Here is a 15,787-nt window from a genome sequence, read left to right as displayed (position 1 = left end):
GACCAGAATTTAAAAAAATCACAGGCATTACTTTTCATCGCGCCCTTATACATGCTGTTCATTAGGCAATAATTTGTTTAGATTTTTGGATTGTACAAATTTGTCAAAAATAATGTATTTGTTTGGTAAAATAATTTAATTGAGTTTATCAGAATGTGTGATTTAGTGAGTGAGTGAGTGCAACCCCCACCCCTTTGCAGCGAGCACACCATCTTGACTCCCCTGACTCACATCCTTCTCTTAGGAAGGAAATAAATGCATTTTATAATTACTGATAGAAGTAGCACCTTTTGGATAGAAAAGAATACTCATTCATATACATCTATACTTATTAATTTGAAGGTGAAAGTTATTTAACCAAAGAGTATCTCACCATGCAAGTACGATGTGTTTGGTTGATATCTGCTAAAGCACCTGCTACAAATTTTTCCCATGCTGCAATTATGTCTGGAGAAACATATTGCTTAAGTAGTGATGCAAATGGTTCCTTCTCACCATGTTGTGCAATGTGATTTGCTATTTTAATTAGGTGTCCCATATAGCCACATCTCACACCACCTGGTTTTGATCTGCAATCAAGTAAACACCACCACATTACACTTAATCTAACTTCTTTTACAGGCACATTAAAACACAGAGATAAAAACAGTCACTATGAAAAAAATCTACTATGTCACTTCCACCCTAAACAGTATTTTCTTCTTGGTTCATATACATATTATAAAACTGAGGTTGTTTCAGTTGTGTTTGCTTTCAGTTGTGTTTGCTTTCATTTGTTATTTCCTACAACTTATTTGTTTCGAGCAGAAATCTACAGATACCAGTCACCAAGTACTGGCCCCTACCTTGACTGGAGCAGAGGTAGGATTCTTCCTACATGCCAGTCATGAGGTCTGAAGATGGCGTAATGTAGCGCTGCAAATGTTTAATCAAATAAAATAACATCTGGAAATACAGACGGCTGAAGGTGTTTTGATTTGACATTTTATATTGAACAGCCAAAGTCCCATAACCATCTGCACAAAGACAGGCTTACAGAAGTTTTCTGTTATGGTGAATTAGTCTTTGTCATGGTTCACATCTCATTTGGTAACCAGACTGAACCTCGAAATCTACTAGACTCCAACACAGGACGCATTTCAACTAAGAATGGACACATTATTCTACATATATATCTTACTTACTATCATTATAAAATACACAAATAGGATTAAAGCAGTTGCAGGTAATAGAAAAATCACTGATTTTATCAACAACACCTAAAGTCCACCCATTCATACATGTACTGAAAGTCTATCATCCTGCACTGTACGTCACTGAAAATCAGGAACTATGATTTGGTATGGTCTGTATCACAGAAACAAATATACCAGCAATAATCGGTTCAAACCAACCAATATTATGTAAGTCCCAAGCCACAACTGTCCACTTCTGTACAGTTCACTAAGCAACTACACCAGTATACAACTTTACAACTTCGCATTCCCCCCATCTGTGGTCTGAGCCCTTCCTATCACAACAAACATCAGTCGTGCTCTTAGGATTTGGCAACATTAATGATACAAACTATTGTCATTTCTTCACACTGAGTAAACATTTACCCTGTAAATTACATATCATGCTTGTTTATGTAGTAATTTTGCTTACCAACAACAGAAACCATGACAGCAACAAGTTTATGCAAAATAATTCACTAGTAACTCACTGCCAAGTTCAAAATTAATTTGCTCAGAGAGCAACAAAATACTCACTGACATTCAGAGTGTCAATCACATAAGATACATTGCACAAAAACTTACTTGCCTTAATTCATGACAACTACTATTGCTACTACAAATACTTGACTCTGATCTACTTGTACGCTCTTACTGTTTCTTGTCTTCTATGAGAGGACTTAAAAAAAAAGTTACAAATTATTACAGTAGGCCAGGTAACTTTAATTGAATGTTGTGCTACACTTCAAAGTGAAGCAGATACACAAAATTATTTTTCAACAGTCACCGTATCACTACAAACAACAGTCTAAACGTTCTACTAATTGTTCAATTCTTCGGCAACAGAAATTTGCTCCTTGGTCATGTAACCATGTAAGAACTGCTGTGTTAACATCCTCCTCATTGGGAAACCTGCAACTGTTGCAAATCAGTCCCTCAACTTCCTGGACTTTGCCATCTGTAGTCAACATTGATGACCTTTTCCCATCAGTGTCACCCACGTCTTTGCAGCATTGTCCAAATTGTTGGAAACATTTCACTAGGGCTGGAGGCCACACTCCATTTGGTCAACATACTGCCAGAAATTTACAGTGAATCAGCATGCAATTTAGACATCTTGCCCATAAGAATCGTCCCATCCCACATACTTCAACTTTGAGCAGATTTCCACCAGCCCCGTCATTTCATTCTCACACTGTGATGGACCCGTTAACTGCACCACAGCAGAACACTCTCTCCAGGAAACCCAGGACATGTACACTCTGACAATGAGCCACTCTTGTTGGGCAATGGTCTTACCGTAGGACAGCAAGAAGTCCTACTACAGCACTTTCTAGTGGTGAGCCAGCATAACTGTGCAGGTACCAAGGCTTATTCCACACAAGGTAGGACTAGTGAGTATGACAATATGATATTTAGCACTGGCAGGTTTGCATATTTGTGCTTTACATAATTTTCATGAATAAACAAAACTTTCTGAAAGTCCTTGCCCTGTATTTCCATTTAAATGCTGGAATTGTGAAAACATTAACGATTTTTGCTCATTTGTACAGATATGTACAAAAAAAATTGAGTTACAGGTCAAATAAAAGAACTTTCTGATTGATATATTGTATTGGCTGTGACAGTGCTGCCTATGTGCAACCAATCATACTTGCCAAGAAACAACTATGGTTGGCAGCTCACTCCTACCACTCAAACTCGCTGAAATATTACTTGCAACATGATTTCAAGCTAAGTACAGTATTGCTGCACTGCAGGTTATGACAGAGCACACCAGATAAAAGAAAGGTATCTCCAATACTCCTTCAAGGATAAAGTTTCCTCTTCACAACACACAGGGTCTATAACTACTTGTTGGCTTCATAGTGAGTGGCAAGTCAGTATTAGGTTTTGTGGTCCAGTACGGGGAAGGTAGAGACCAGAGGGTACTACTTCCATCCTGTCACTAACAGATGTGACGTGCTGTCTTCTAATGAACCAAAAGTGAGGCAGCGTGAAACAGTTCATACATCGGAAAGCTTGCTGTGTCCCGTGTCAGGGTGGGCATAAGCCCAAAAGTTGGAAAGTGTTATTCGTTAGCAGTTCCAACACATGGCAGGAATGGAAGCATGGTATACGAGGAACCACTTCGAGCAGTGCGCGCGCACAGTATGCAGCTTCAGTTTGTATCCAATGGATTTGAGCTCCTTGTCTATTGTGACATATGATCAAAATATGACCTTGGCACCCAGAAATAGATACTACAATCTTCAGCTGTTGCATCTTGTTCCCTCAATGGTTGCTGAAGCATACCCTCATAGACACATTCATCCCTCCCCCCCCCCCCCCCCACCACACACACACACACACACACACACACACACACACACACACACACACGTGTGGTATATTCCACACTTAATCTGTATTAGCTGTGATGTGATATTATTTGAATTTGTTTGAATATTAAGTGTGGCTTTCAAATTTTTTATTACTATGTTTAGGAACTATCAATTTAGGATCTACTTTGTATATTTCCAATATTTGTAGTAACCATGAGTGGGGTACACTATCAAAAGCTTTTTGCTAATCAATGCATGCGTAGTGTAGCGACCTTTGTTTAGTTTTAGCTTGATATGTCACCTCTGCATCTATTATCAGTTGCTCTTTACATCCCCGTGCTCCTTTGCAGCAGAATTTTTGTTCTTCATTTATAATTTTGTTCTGTGTTGTATGGGTCATTAATTTCTCTGTAATGACTGAAGTTAATATTTTGTATATTGTTGGTAGGCATGTTATGGGGCGATATTTTGCTGGGTTTGCTGTGTCTGCTTGATCTTTAGGTTTCAGATGATTATTATTACTAAAAATTGGGATACATATGAAATGTTACAGATCTGCATGAATATTAAATTGTTAGGGGTCAAATGGAAGTGCCACCAATTTCATTTTTGTGGAAGAGGCCCAAAAAATGTCTCATTACACTGGCTCTCAGTTTCAGCGAAGTGTACCTGGCATTTTATGAGAAATCAACCCAATATAGTAGTGTTCAAAAAAGAACAAATTATGATCATCTTATTCAGTAGTTAGCTGATGTATTAGTAAAACCTTATGGTTTCTAAGACAAACAAATAATAAAAAATATTAACTGAATTAATAAAATATTTTTCCAAAATCAAAACTCATGAAGAGCATAGGAAAAGGTAAAATATTTCTCGTGTTCAGATTGTCATTATTCCACCCAGTATTTTCATATGTTACATTCAGATTATGTTTTAATTCCACTGGAATGAATCACAGTCAGATACTGCATAAACTTCAGTCTTTAAAGACAGAGATATGTGTACAGAGGAAACTAAAGAGTGTTACAAACAGAAAATAAAGAATATAGTTTTACAATATTTGAACAATATATCCATATCTAAAATTGACTGTACCCAGGTTATCAGTATCTCTGCCCCATGATTAAACAGATATTTGCTATTCGAACATCCTACAGCTGGATCCTAAGCTTACTTGTGTTTCGCACACCATCTGTTATGGATGGATCTCAAGATAACTCTTTATTTCCTGAAACAGTCTGTAGATGCCATCTGCTGTTATATATTTTAACTACTTCATCTATCTACGCTTTCACACCAGTAGTCAATAAATCAAACTTGATTGCCTTCGTGTACTTTTTGCTTATTTAGCATTCCAAATGTATTTTGGTATTTCAAATAGTTATTATTTTAGTCTTTTTAATCCCTCCTGCTTATACAGATGGCCTTATTCAGAAAACTGAAGGAAATTAATGAATCTCAAAAACGTTTGGAGGTTTTTGTGATGATTATTCAGATGTTTCTGATTACGTAAGGTAATCTGAGTGACAATGACATTATTAAGACCCGTAAATAAACATAAGATGGTAGTGTTTTCAAGAGATTCCGACAATAATGAAAGTTATCTGTTCTTGTGAATGGTTAGTTTTGTCATAATGTTAACTCATTCAACTCAATGCCTGAACCTTCAGTTGAGCACTGGCTATGCCAGTGCATGGGTGACGGACGCTCTGGCACTTTCTCAAGTTTGTTAATTTGTACATAACAAAAGTGGATTGAATGATATTTTGGAAACTTTGGAAAGCAGACATTATGCTTGTGTCTGTATATGTGCGGATGGGTATGTGTGTGTGTGTGTGTGTGTGTGTGTGTGTGTGTGTGTGTGTGTGTGTGTGTGTGCGCGACTGTATACCTGTCCTTTTTTCCCCCTAAGGTAAGTCTTTCCATTCCCGGGATTGGAATGACTCCTTACCCTCTCCCTTAAAACCCACATCCTTTCGCCTTTCCCTCTCCTTCCCTCTCTCCTGATGAAGCAACCATTGGTTGCAAAAGCTTGAATTTTGTGTGTGTGTTTGTTTGTGTTTGTTTGTGTGTCTATCAACATGCCAACGCTTTCGTTAAGTTACATCATTTTTGTTTTTAGATATAAAAAAAAAACTAAGGTTCATATAACTTGCGCGAATGAAATGAATTTCTTACATTGATTAGAGGAAATTCATTTGAATGACTAATATTTTAATTGAAAAGGGCAGACTTCTACTCGCCATAACGGTTGAGACCTTTCAGCCAAAAGACTTTATTCTAAACGAAATACCACACCCAGTCAAACAAGTTTAATATATACACACATGAGCACTGTTACTGACCTCTGGATGATGAGTAGCAATCTATTCTTTTCATAATATTGTCATCAATCCAACCTATCCTATTGTTATGGTTGACTGGGGTTAGATTTTGTGTTAAATTTGCAAACCTACTTTGACATGTGTAGACTTCCACTTATTTTTCAATCTACGGCCAGCACCATTAGTGGAGAAATGGAATTGCCATGGGAAGCCTGTTGTCACCTGTTATATGTAGACAATATTTATGTTGTTTAGCCTCATGGCAGTGAGAATTTGAACAACTTTTTAAAATACCTGAATATTTGTTTCAAGATAGAGGTGGGAAGGACAGCTGCCTTCTCTTCCTTGATATACTGGCCAGGAGGAAAGCTGACAACAGGTTGTTGAGACATGCCATTTACAGGAAGCCTTTTTGCCTTACACAGGGAACATTTCCAACACAATTGGTCACATTTTGTGGAAATATGACGTTAAACGTGTTTTTCGACCAGCATCTAAAGTTAGAGTCCTTTTAGATTCTATGAAGGATGATTGTTGAATAAGGGGGGCACCTACCGCATTCCTTGCAATTGTAGCACATCATATGACAGTCACACTATTGGTACTGTGGACGAACAGTGTACCAAACTTAAGCGTCACACATACTTATGAAACCCGAGTGAATCTGCTATTGCATAACAATGACTTGGCATCAGTCAGTCTATGGAATATAACAACAACAACGGAGGTTCTGGAAAGCACTTCCAGCTATTGGCATGATGCTATTAAGGAAGCAGTTGAATTTAAATTAGCAAGCAAAACTTATTAACAGAAATGGAAGTTCGCTACCAAAACATTATGTGATGGCATTAATATTTACAGTCAGTCTCTCTCTTCCCCCCCCCCCCCCCCGGTGTGTGTGTGTGTGTGTGTGTGTGTGTGTGTGTGTGTGTGTGGGCATAGTTTCTCTGCAAACAGAGGTTTTAAATGCCCTTTCCCAGCGTTTACTTGCTGCACTTTTGACTTGAAAGTGACAGGCAAAGTATCCCTGTCAAAGTATCAGCAATTGTCTACGTCACCTGGCTGCATTTGTTTAAGTTAATTGAATATAAACTATCCTCTGTAACTTATGAAGTTGCAAGAACCAATATTAAGTAATAAAACCAGGAATTGTTGAATAGGGGGGGGGGGGGGACAATCTACTGCATTCCTTGCAATTTTAGCACGTCATACGACACACTATTGAGACACTGGAGGACCAGTGTACCTCGTATGTACTACTCTAACAAGGAGTGAGAGGATAAGATTAAACTCATCACAGTGCACACAAGAATGGAAGAGGAAGAAACACAAAGATGTAGCGCAATGGGATGTACTCCCTACCTTGCTTGCAACAGTAATTCTGGCAGAGTTTCGATGTAGATTTAGATTTGCCTATAGTATTTTCCAGTTATTCATCTACATTTTTGTGCAAATTCAATCATGGAGAACAGGCTTTCATACTCATTCATGCTATACTCAAGAAAATGCAGTTCTGTGGGCCATCAGCATTAACTCTGAATGAAAGGGTCATCTACGAGTTGTGAAGTGTTCCTCCATGATGTTTTATTTTCTGAGGAAAAGATTATACTTATAACCAAACAGGCTTCAGCTGCAAATATCAATTTCAATAAAATCCTTCTGGGTGTACTACTACATCATAATACAACAGTGTTGTGGTTTTCAGTCCAGAGACTGGTTCGATACAGCTCTCCATGCTACTCTATCCTGTGCAAGCATCTTCATCTCCAAGTAACTACTACAACCTACATCCTCGTGAATCTGCTTGGCGTATTCATCTCATGGTCTCCCTCTATGATTTTTATCCATCATGCTTCCCTCCAATACTAAATTTGTGATCCCTTGATGCCTCGGAACATGTCCTCCCAACCAATCCTCCTCCTAGCGAAGCTGTGCCACAAATTCCTGTTCTCCCGAATTCTATTCAGTACCTCCTGATTAGTTACATGATCTACCCATCTAACCTTCAGCATTCTTCTGTAGCACCACATTTATATCCTTAATATATCTAATTAGCTAGGACTTAGTCCAGTCTGCAGAACATTTTTCAGAGCATTGAATGAACACCGTGAGGAGAACTACTGCAATAAAGTCTAATGTTAATAAGGGACCATACACCCAGAAGGATATTTTCCGCCCTTATACACCACACATCCCCATTGATTTGCTTATTTCTCCTTGAAAATTTGTTTCTTCAATAGCACATAAAATCATCTATGACGCTCCATTATTTATGGAGGTGGTAGCAATTTTAGGGGCACTATCGTAGAAGTAATTTATCCATGTGTCCATTTCTAGAGGATTCTCTGCCACAGCTGCCTAATCTGTGTTTAAATGATTTTAAAAACAATATTGGCATCCAACAAAGAAACAAATAATAATTTACTGTCTGGCCAAAAAATGAAGCACTGAAAAGAGGAGGAGGAAATAAAATTAAACTTCACGGGCTGGGTGACTATGTGAAGTTATTTCCGTGCTTGCAATATACAAATATACAAAGAGCTTGGCAGTATAAGCCCACTTGTTAGTATGATGTTGCACCCCCCCCCCCCCTCCTCTTGCCTGATGAATGCACTGATTCAGTTACGAAGCATGTCATTAAGACATTGAAACCTCTCCCGAGGCAAGTTGGCCCACAACTATTGCAACTGGTCCTTGATATTCTGGATACTGGCACTGGGGGTTTAGCATCTGAGCTGGTGCCACCCATGTTCTAACGAGTTACATATTTTGAGATATTGCTGGCCACAGTTTTATCTCAACATCGCATGGACAGTTCAGAGAGATTATTTTATGAATGGATGAGCATTGTCCTGTTGAAATACGACACCATGATATTGTTACGCGAGGGTAACAACTGAGGACGTAATATGACTATAAAGTACTGTAGTGGCATTGGAGTTTCTCGGTCACTACTATCTATGACCTGATGTAATTCCCGATGGCTTCCAACACCATGACTCCATGAGTAACTCTTACTGCACCCATCAAAAAAATTAGAAGAATATGACCTCCCCCATGTCACTGTCACACTTGCATACAATGATCATCCTGGGTACTGCAGAATCAAGATTCATCAGAACACAATGCAACACATTTCATCGGCAATCCCTGCTTCCAGGTGACAGCTTTACTCCAAACACAACCGTTCGTGTTGTGGTCTTGATAGCAGCTTACACATGGGACAGCAATTCCCTAGTTTGGCTGCTGCTAGTCTCCGACCAAAAGTGACGAGGAGCTACAATGCATTTAGTGCACAATACGGCAATCCTGTCTAGTGGCCCTGAATGCCCCACAAATCTTGGTATTACACAATGCGACCAGTTGGCCAAATGGAGACCCACTATGAGGCCCCTTTCATATACTGGCAGATGCTTATAACATTGTCACATACGAGTGTGTGGCATGTCTGTGTACTTCAAAGTGAACACTCAGCATCTGATGCTGTCCATACCCCTTATATACCTTACCAGACTTGATAATAAAACTATACGTGAACGACAATGGTGCACTTTGATGCACATTTTACCTGTCACACAGAATTGCAACTAACCATTTACACACCAGCCAACGGTGTGTATGCATACAAAGTTACACAGACATCCTATCACATTTTCTGTGTGCTTCCCTTTTTTGGTCAGGCAGTGTACATAATATTCAACTGCTTAATGCAATAATGCACAGTACAATAAATTTGTATGACAAAAAAGGAGGCAATGAAAAAATAAGAGGAAGGAGAAAGAAGCAAAGAAAAAAATCTTTATATTTGACAAGTACATTTCAAAACACAAGCAATAAAATGTTTGGAAGCAGGTACCAATAATAGACTGGAAGGAATGTAATCGAAACACCTCCATACAGAAGTGTGCCAACCATTTCTGAGGAAATTGCTTTACTTACTGTTTCGTATCATTGTCTTCCCACGCATCAAGGATTCTCTGAAGGAGTTTGCACTGTATGAAAACCTGTAATAAATGTTGTAAATTACTTTTGGTTGCAATTAAAATAAAGCTAGTATGTGATGCACTGAACATTTACTATTAATATGAAAGAGTATCAAAATGACTTACATGTGAGAGAAGAACATACGTCTGGGAGTCATCACTATTTGTACACGTTAGTTCTGAATTCAGAGCAAATGCAATACACTTTTCCACTTGTGTGTGTAAGAAGTTGTTCCACGTGTACTTGAAAAATAGATCCTAAAACAAGTGATGGCATTAAAATTACAACTGTAAGAGGACATTATACACAAAAAAACTGTAAAAAGGCTGTCTGCACCTACCAGTAACATCATTCATACACCGCCTTAACCAAGTAATGCATGATGACAGATCATATACTTCAAATATAAACACAGTTAAGTATGCAACATTTTCAAAATTCCTATGACAATAGCAATGGGTGAGAAAAGAAATGACATAACAATGGGGTGAACATGCTCTTTTGACAGCATTCAGAGGAAAAACAGCAAAGAGGAAATTGACACTTCTCTCACATATACAGGTGTCCCTCCTAAGAGTTGTCAGAGGCATTCTCTCTGATGTTTCAGCAGATATTTGCAATTTCGTTTTTGCAGTGTTAGCTGTAGTCAGCCCAAACAAATACTGGTCATGTCTTTCATGCAACACCTAGTGTCAACAGAAATTAGAAGTTTCTTTCACATTAAAAACAAAATTATGTGGGATTTTTCACTAACATTCAATACAGCAGTCCCAAACTAATATAGTGCCATATTTGTTTTACGGACATATATTAATAGTGACATTGAAAGATTATGAATACACAGTACTCCAGCAGCGACTGAGGAGTGTTGCTGCATGGCAACAGCTGACAGTACGGGCTAGGCCGGTGCTGCCATTGCTGGAGTACTGGTTATTTTTCATGTTTTAATACCTCTGTTAGAACATATGAAAACAACAAATATTGCACAAGATAATTTGGGACCACTCTATTGAACAATCATATAAAATTTGCTTTAAAAATATTTTTTCCCTGACACGAAGCAATCCTCATTTTTGGTCTGAAAACTACACATAATTTAAATAAAACACAAAAGTTGAAGAACAAATGCCTTTTTACAGGGTTTGTATTAAAAGTATCAGGAAAAGTCTTGGAAAAAATAAATCTGAGATACTGCCACAATGCCTCAAAATTCTTCCAACACACTGAGGGTACTCGTACAAGCTTCTTTGACAGCACTTAGTACCCCATAGTGGTGTCCTCTTCACTTTTGGAAATAGGACATAGTCTTGTGCTAGGTTGGGACTGTGTGGGGGTTCGGAAATTGTTTTTTAGGCAATGTTCACAGCTGCTGACTATTTTCTGTTTTAGGTGGTTTATGAAAATGTCTGTTATTTTGCCAGACTATTAAGAAAGGTGTTGGTGACATCGTATTTTTGCTCAAAGGTGACAACAATAAAATCATAAATTTGTTTAATAATGCACATAAGACAATAAATTTCACGCTGAATACCAAAAAATAATAGCATAAATTTTCTAGATTTATGCGCAAAAAACCAAAACAACATGCAGAAGTTCAGTATCAACAGAAGACAGGCAACTTCCAGCAACACAATCCCTGCTACATCGTCACCCAGATATACAGCATACAAAAAAAGCTGCTTACAAAATGATGGTACATGAGCAAAAAAATCTCACTGAACAAAGAGGACAGGGAGAAAGAACTGGACATTAAGCAAACTGCAGTCATTAATGACAACCCCAGCTCAATGGTAACATTAAATGGAATAACAAACAACAACAAAGAAATTCCTGGCTCTTTCGAGTGAACCAATAATACAATCTAACGTTTGGCCAGCATACCTTATGTAGGTAACATTTCTCAGAAAAATAGCAAACATACTTAGGTCACAAACTACAACACAAAGCCCACGTTGAAATATCAACAATTGTGGAAAGGATAGACTGCTACTCACTGTAAATATGACACTCTGAGTTGCAGACAGGCACAATGGAAAGCTTTCGGCCAAGCCTTCATTAGAAACAGAAAGCACACAAATTCACACAAGCAAGCACATCTCACGCCCATGACTGCTGTCTCTGACAGCCCGATAACAACACACACACACACACACACACACACACACACACACACACACACACACAGAAAGAAACACTCGACACCCACTCCAAAATCTAGAAGATCTTAAGAAACTACACTACTTCTCAAAATCAGAGACAATGGATTTAATGAAGGAGCTAGAAATTTCTATACACAACGAAAAGCAAGGAGAAAAAATTCTCAATGACAAACTAGCAAGTTCAATAATCAGTAATGGTTATTGTATATATAGTGTAATCCACGGAAAAATTAACACCAAAATTAACACCTCTGCCTGTGTACAAACTCCTTATTAAACAATAGTGCCATAATATCTCTGTAGCATGTTTTGATTACAGAAACAGTGTAAGTGATAATTTGCTTCTGTGTACTATTCTGTGCAATGGATAGACACAATACTTTTCTAAATAGACAGGCAAAAATACCACCTCTAACACTATATATAAACATTCCAAGATTCGAAACTTTCTGGCAGATTAAAACTGTGTGCCAGGCAGAGACTCGAACTCGGGACCTTTGCCTTTTGCGGGCAAGTGCTCTATCAACTGAGCTACCCAAGCATGACTCATGACCTCAGCTCACAGCTTTACTTCAACCAGTACCTCGTCTCCTGCCTTACCAACTTAACAGAAGCTCTCCTACGAAACTTGCTCAGTTGGTAGAGCACTTTTTGCTGTTTCATATCAGCACACACTCTGCTGTGGAGTAAAAATTTCATTTTGATTCCATGATTCATTTTGTTGGATTGCAGTGTAACCTCAAAAAGACAACTACAATGCAAAAGAGACAGAAAATCACACATGCAAATGTTGCAAAAAATACAGATGTAAACAAATGCACATGAAAATGAGAAGAAATTCTCAAAACTTGTTGTGCCAAGTATGGAAAGTAAATAACTGGTGCAATCTTTCATTATTTAGATCATGAATAACACAGATTCAGGCTTTCCAAAAACATTGAGTATGATGAGAAAAATTACATTATTCTGTTAGTACTCAATTTTTTTAATATTTACATTTCACCCTCCACACTACTTTTCTTTCTGCATCGTAATGTCAACTTAGTTTTTTTACATCAAATGATTTCTAGGTCTTTTAAATAAAGTTCTGTCCTCTGTGGCATGATGATGTTTATGTGAATCAATGCTGGAAAATAAGATAGTTCCCTGCACACCAAGGACCACATACACCAAGGATTTGATGTACTAGTAGGTAAAACAGTTTTAAAGGAACTCTGAAATCACTTTTGTTTGTGATTCGTTATGCTACACAGATTAATTTCTGTAGATACTCAGATATTAAATTCAGATTTACATTAATAATAATTTTAAAAAAAAACTGTCATAAATAAAGCTTTTGGCCATTAAGGACTTCGTCAACAATAGACGTGTACACACACACACACACACACACACACACACACACACACACACTCACTCACGCACGCACGCACGCACACAATAGTGGGCAGTATTTTGACTAGTTTTCGTCATGCCCTGAAATGAGAAATGACACGCCCGATATCCTTCCCATCCCTCCCACAGTGGTATTCTGCCATCCTTACACAACCGCTGCTCCCAACCCCTTACATCATGGCTCATACCCCCGTAATGGACCTGGATGCAAGACCTGTTCCATACATCCTCCCACCACCACCTACTCCAGTCTGGTCACGAACATCACCTATCCCATCAAAGGAAGGGCTACCTGTGAATCCACTCACGGGACCTACAAACTAAGCTGCAACCCCTGTGCTCCATTCTATGTGGGCATGACAAGCAACAAGCTGTCTGTCTGCAAGAATGGCCACCGCCAAACTGTGGCCAACAAAGAAGTGGACCACACTGTTGCTGAACACACTGCCCAACATGACATCCTTCATTTCAATGAATGCTTCACAGCCTGTGCCATATTGATCCTTCCCAACACTAGTTTTTCTGAATTGCGCAGGTGGGAACTTTCCCACAACCCTCCTGGCCTCAACCTTCATTAGACACTGTCCTCAGCCATCCAGCCACTTCCCTGTTCTCATTCCAGCACTACACAGCTGTCATTCCACCATCACACTCAAGTCTTTATTTCTCTTGTTTTCCACTACTCCCCCTCCTCACGTCTCCCATGCCCTCCGTCTAACCTGCAGCACTTCACTGCCCGCCACCTCCACCATACTACCCCTCCCCTTCCCCGCTTGTCAAGCTGTGTGTGTGTGTGTGTGTGTGGGGGGGGGGGGGGGGGTATTTTTATTTTTTTTAAATGCAGACTTTACTGGCCGAAAGCTTTTTTTGTGACAGTCTTTTTGTGATGCCTATCTGCGACTCAGCATCTCCGCTATATGGTGAATGGCAACTTTCCTTTTCACAATAAATTTGAAAACTCAATTATTTAAATTGTCAGCTCATAGTAATGCTTTATCAGGCAAAAATATGGCTTTTGTGACAAACTGCCACACTCCACACAATATCAGGTATCTCAAATTCATAGATCACGTAAATGACTCGACTCAATAACATTTTACAGCCAGGAGAAATCATCCCTATCTGAATATCAACATACATGAAGAGGGACGAATGGAACGAGGCTGGTACAAATTAAGTTCCATCTCATCCTGCCTTTCCCCAAATATATGGTGTGTACTCCACACACACACACACACACACACACACACACACACACACACACACACACAGAGAGAGAGAGAGAGTTGTGTATGCAATTTTTGTTTAAAATTTTGTATACATATGAAGAAACAATACATCTACGAAAAAAGAATTTGCCTAATGATTTAGATGCCCTGCCATCAGAGATAAAGAAACCAAAACTGCACATTTTCACAGTACAGCATTTTCTTTCTTGCACTTGGTTTTAACAGAAAAACTGTAGATTGTTGTTTAATAGTATACATAGGCTATGTCCATCGAAAGGCTTATTACAGAATCATGTAAAAACTTGAAATAAATCAGTTAAGAACTTGAGATTTTTGGAAACAACATTTCCACTTCATATATTAGCAAAGATAATGAGTGAATGCTGAAAACTAAGGCAAACATGTAGAACAGCTCAGACTGATCCACTGCTTTATCCTCTCATTTTAAACAATTTTACATCTGCTGTGTACTTTTAAAGACACACAACGGATATGTTAAAGAATGGCCCATGTATTATTAAGAATTAAAATTAGTTGTCCCCATGTTAAACATTCACACATTTCTTTATATGAATTGTTTGTTAACACAGATAACTTCAGGGAGGATTAGCAGACCCTGTTAAATGTCACTATAAGGACTTTCCTATTTAACTAAATGTGTAAACACTTTTTGCAGTTTATGATTACAAGGGCCTTCAGAACAAGCGAACTTCATACTATAATGATTGATTAACAAATGGCTCTGAGAACTATGGGACTTCACATCTGAGGTCATCAGCCCCCTAGAACTTAGAAATCCTTAAACCTAACTAACCTAAGGACATCACACACATCCATGCCCGAGGCAGGATTTGAACCTGCGACTGTAGCGATCGCGCGGTTCCAGACTGTAGTGCCTAGAACCACTCGGCCACTCCGGCCGGCTGATTGATTAACAGAGACTGGAAAAATTCACATTTGCGATTAATGCAAATTTAGGTGCGAATTTAGGTGCGAATTATGCCTCAAAATGTGAAAAACGTGAAATTGTCCAAGAAATGCTATTTTGATGAGAAATGTATGGAGATAAGACTATTCTATCTGCAGCATTTGTAGATAACTTCATTTTCTGCATATACATATATACGAAGCTATCAACAATTTACAATATTGGGCAAT

At 38.5% G+C, this 15,787-nt stretch overlaps 1 protein-coding gene across 4 annotated transcripts in view; it reads right to left on the bottom strand.

Annotated features, from left to right (window-relative positions):
* LOC124797833 (serine/threonine-protein phosphatase 6 regulatory subunit 3) overlaps positions 1–15,787 on the bottom strand; it is a 188,955-nt gene that overhangs the window by 63,999 nt on the left and 109,169 nt on the right. For all 4 annotated transcript variants that reach the window (XM_047260919.1, XM_047261088.1, XM_047261175.1 and 1 more), the window contains 3 exons: positions 9,972–10,103; positions 9,802–9,866; positions 374–569 (listed from right to left, as the gene is read on the bottom strand). In XM_047260919.1, coding sequence (XP_047116875.1) covers positions 374–569; positions 9,802–9,866; positions 9,972–10,103 — 393 coding nt within the window. The remainder of the gene's footprint in view (positions 1–373; positions 570–9,801; positions 9,867–9,971; positions 10,104–15,787) is intronic.

This window comes from Schistocerca piceifrons, chromosome 1 (assembly GCF_021461385.2).
Source record: "Schistocerca piceifrons isolate TAMUIC-IGC-003096 chromosome 1, iqSchPice1.1, whole genome shotgun sequence".
Taxonomy (NCBI): domain Eukaryota; kingdom Metazoa; phylum Arthropoda; class Insecta; order Orthoptera; family Acrididae; genus Schistocerca; species Schistocerca piceifrons.
This window is presented reverse-complemented; position numbering and strand designations above follow the sequence as displayed.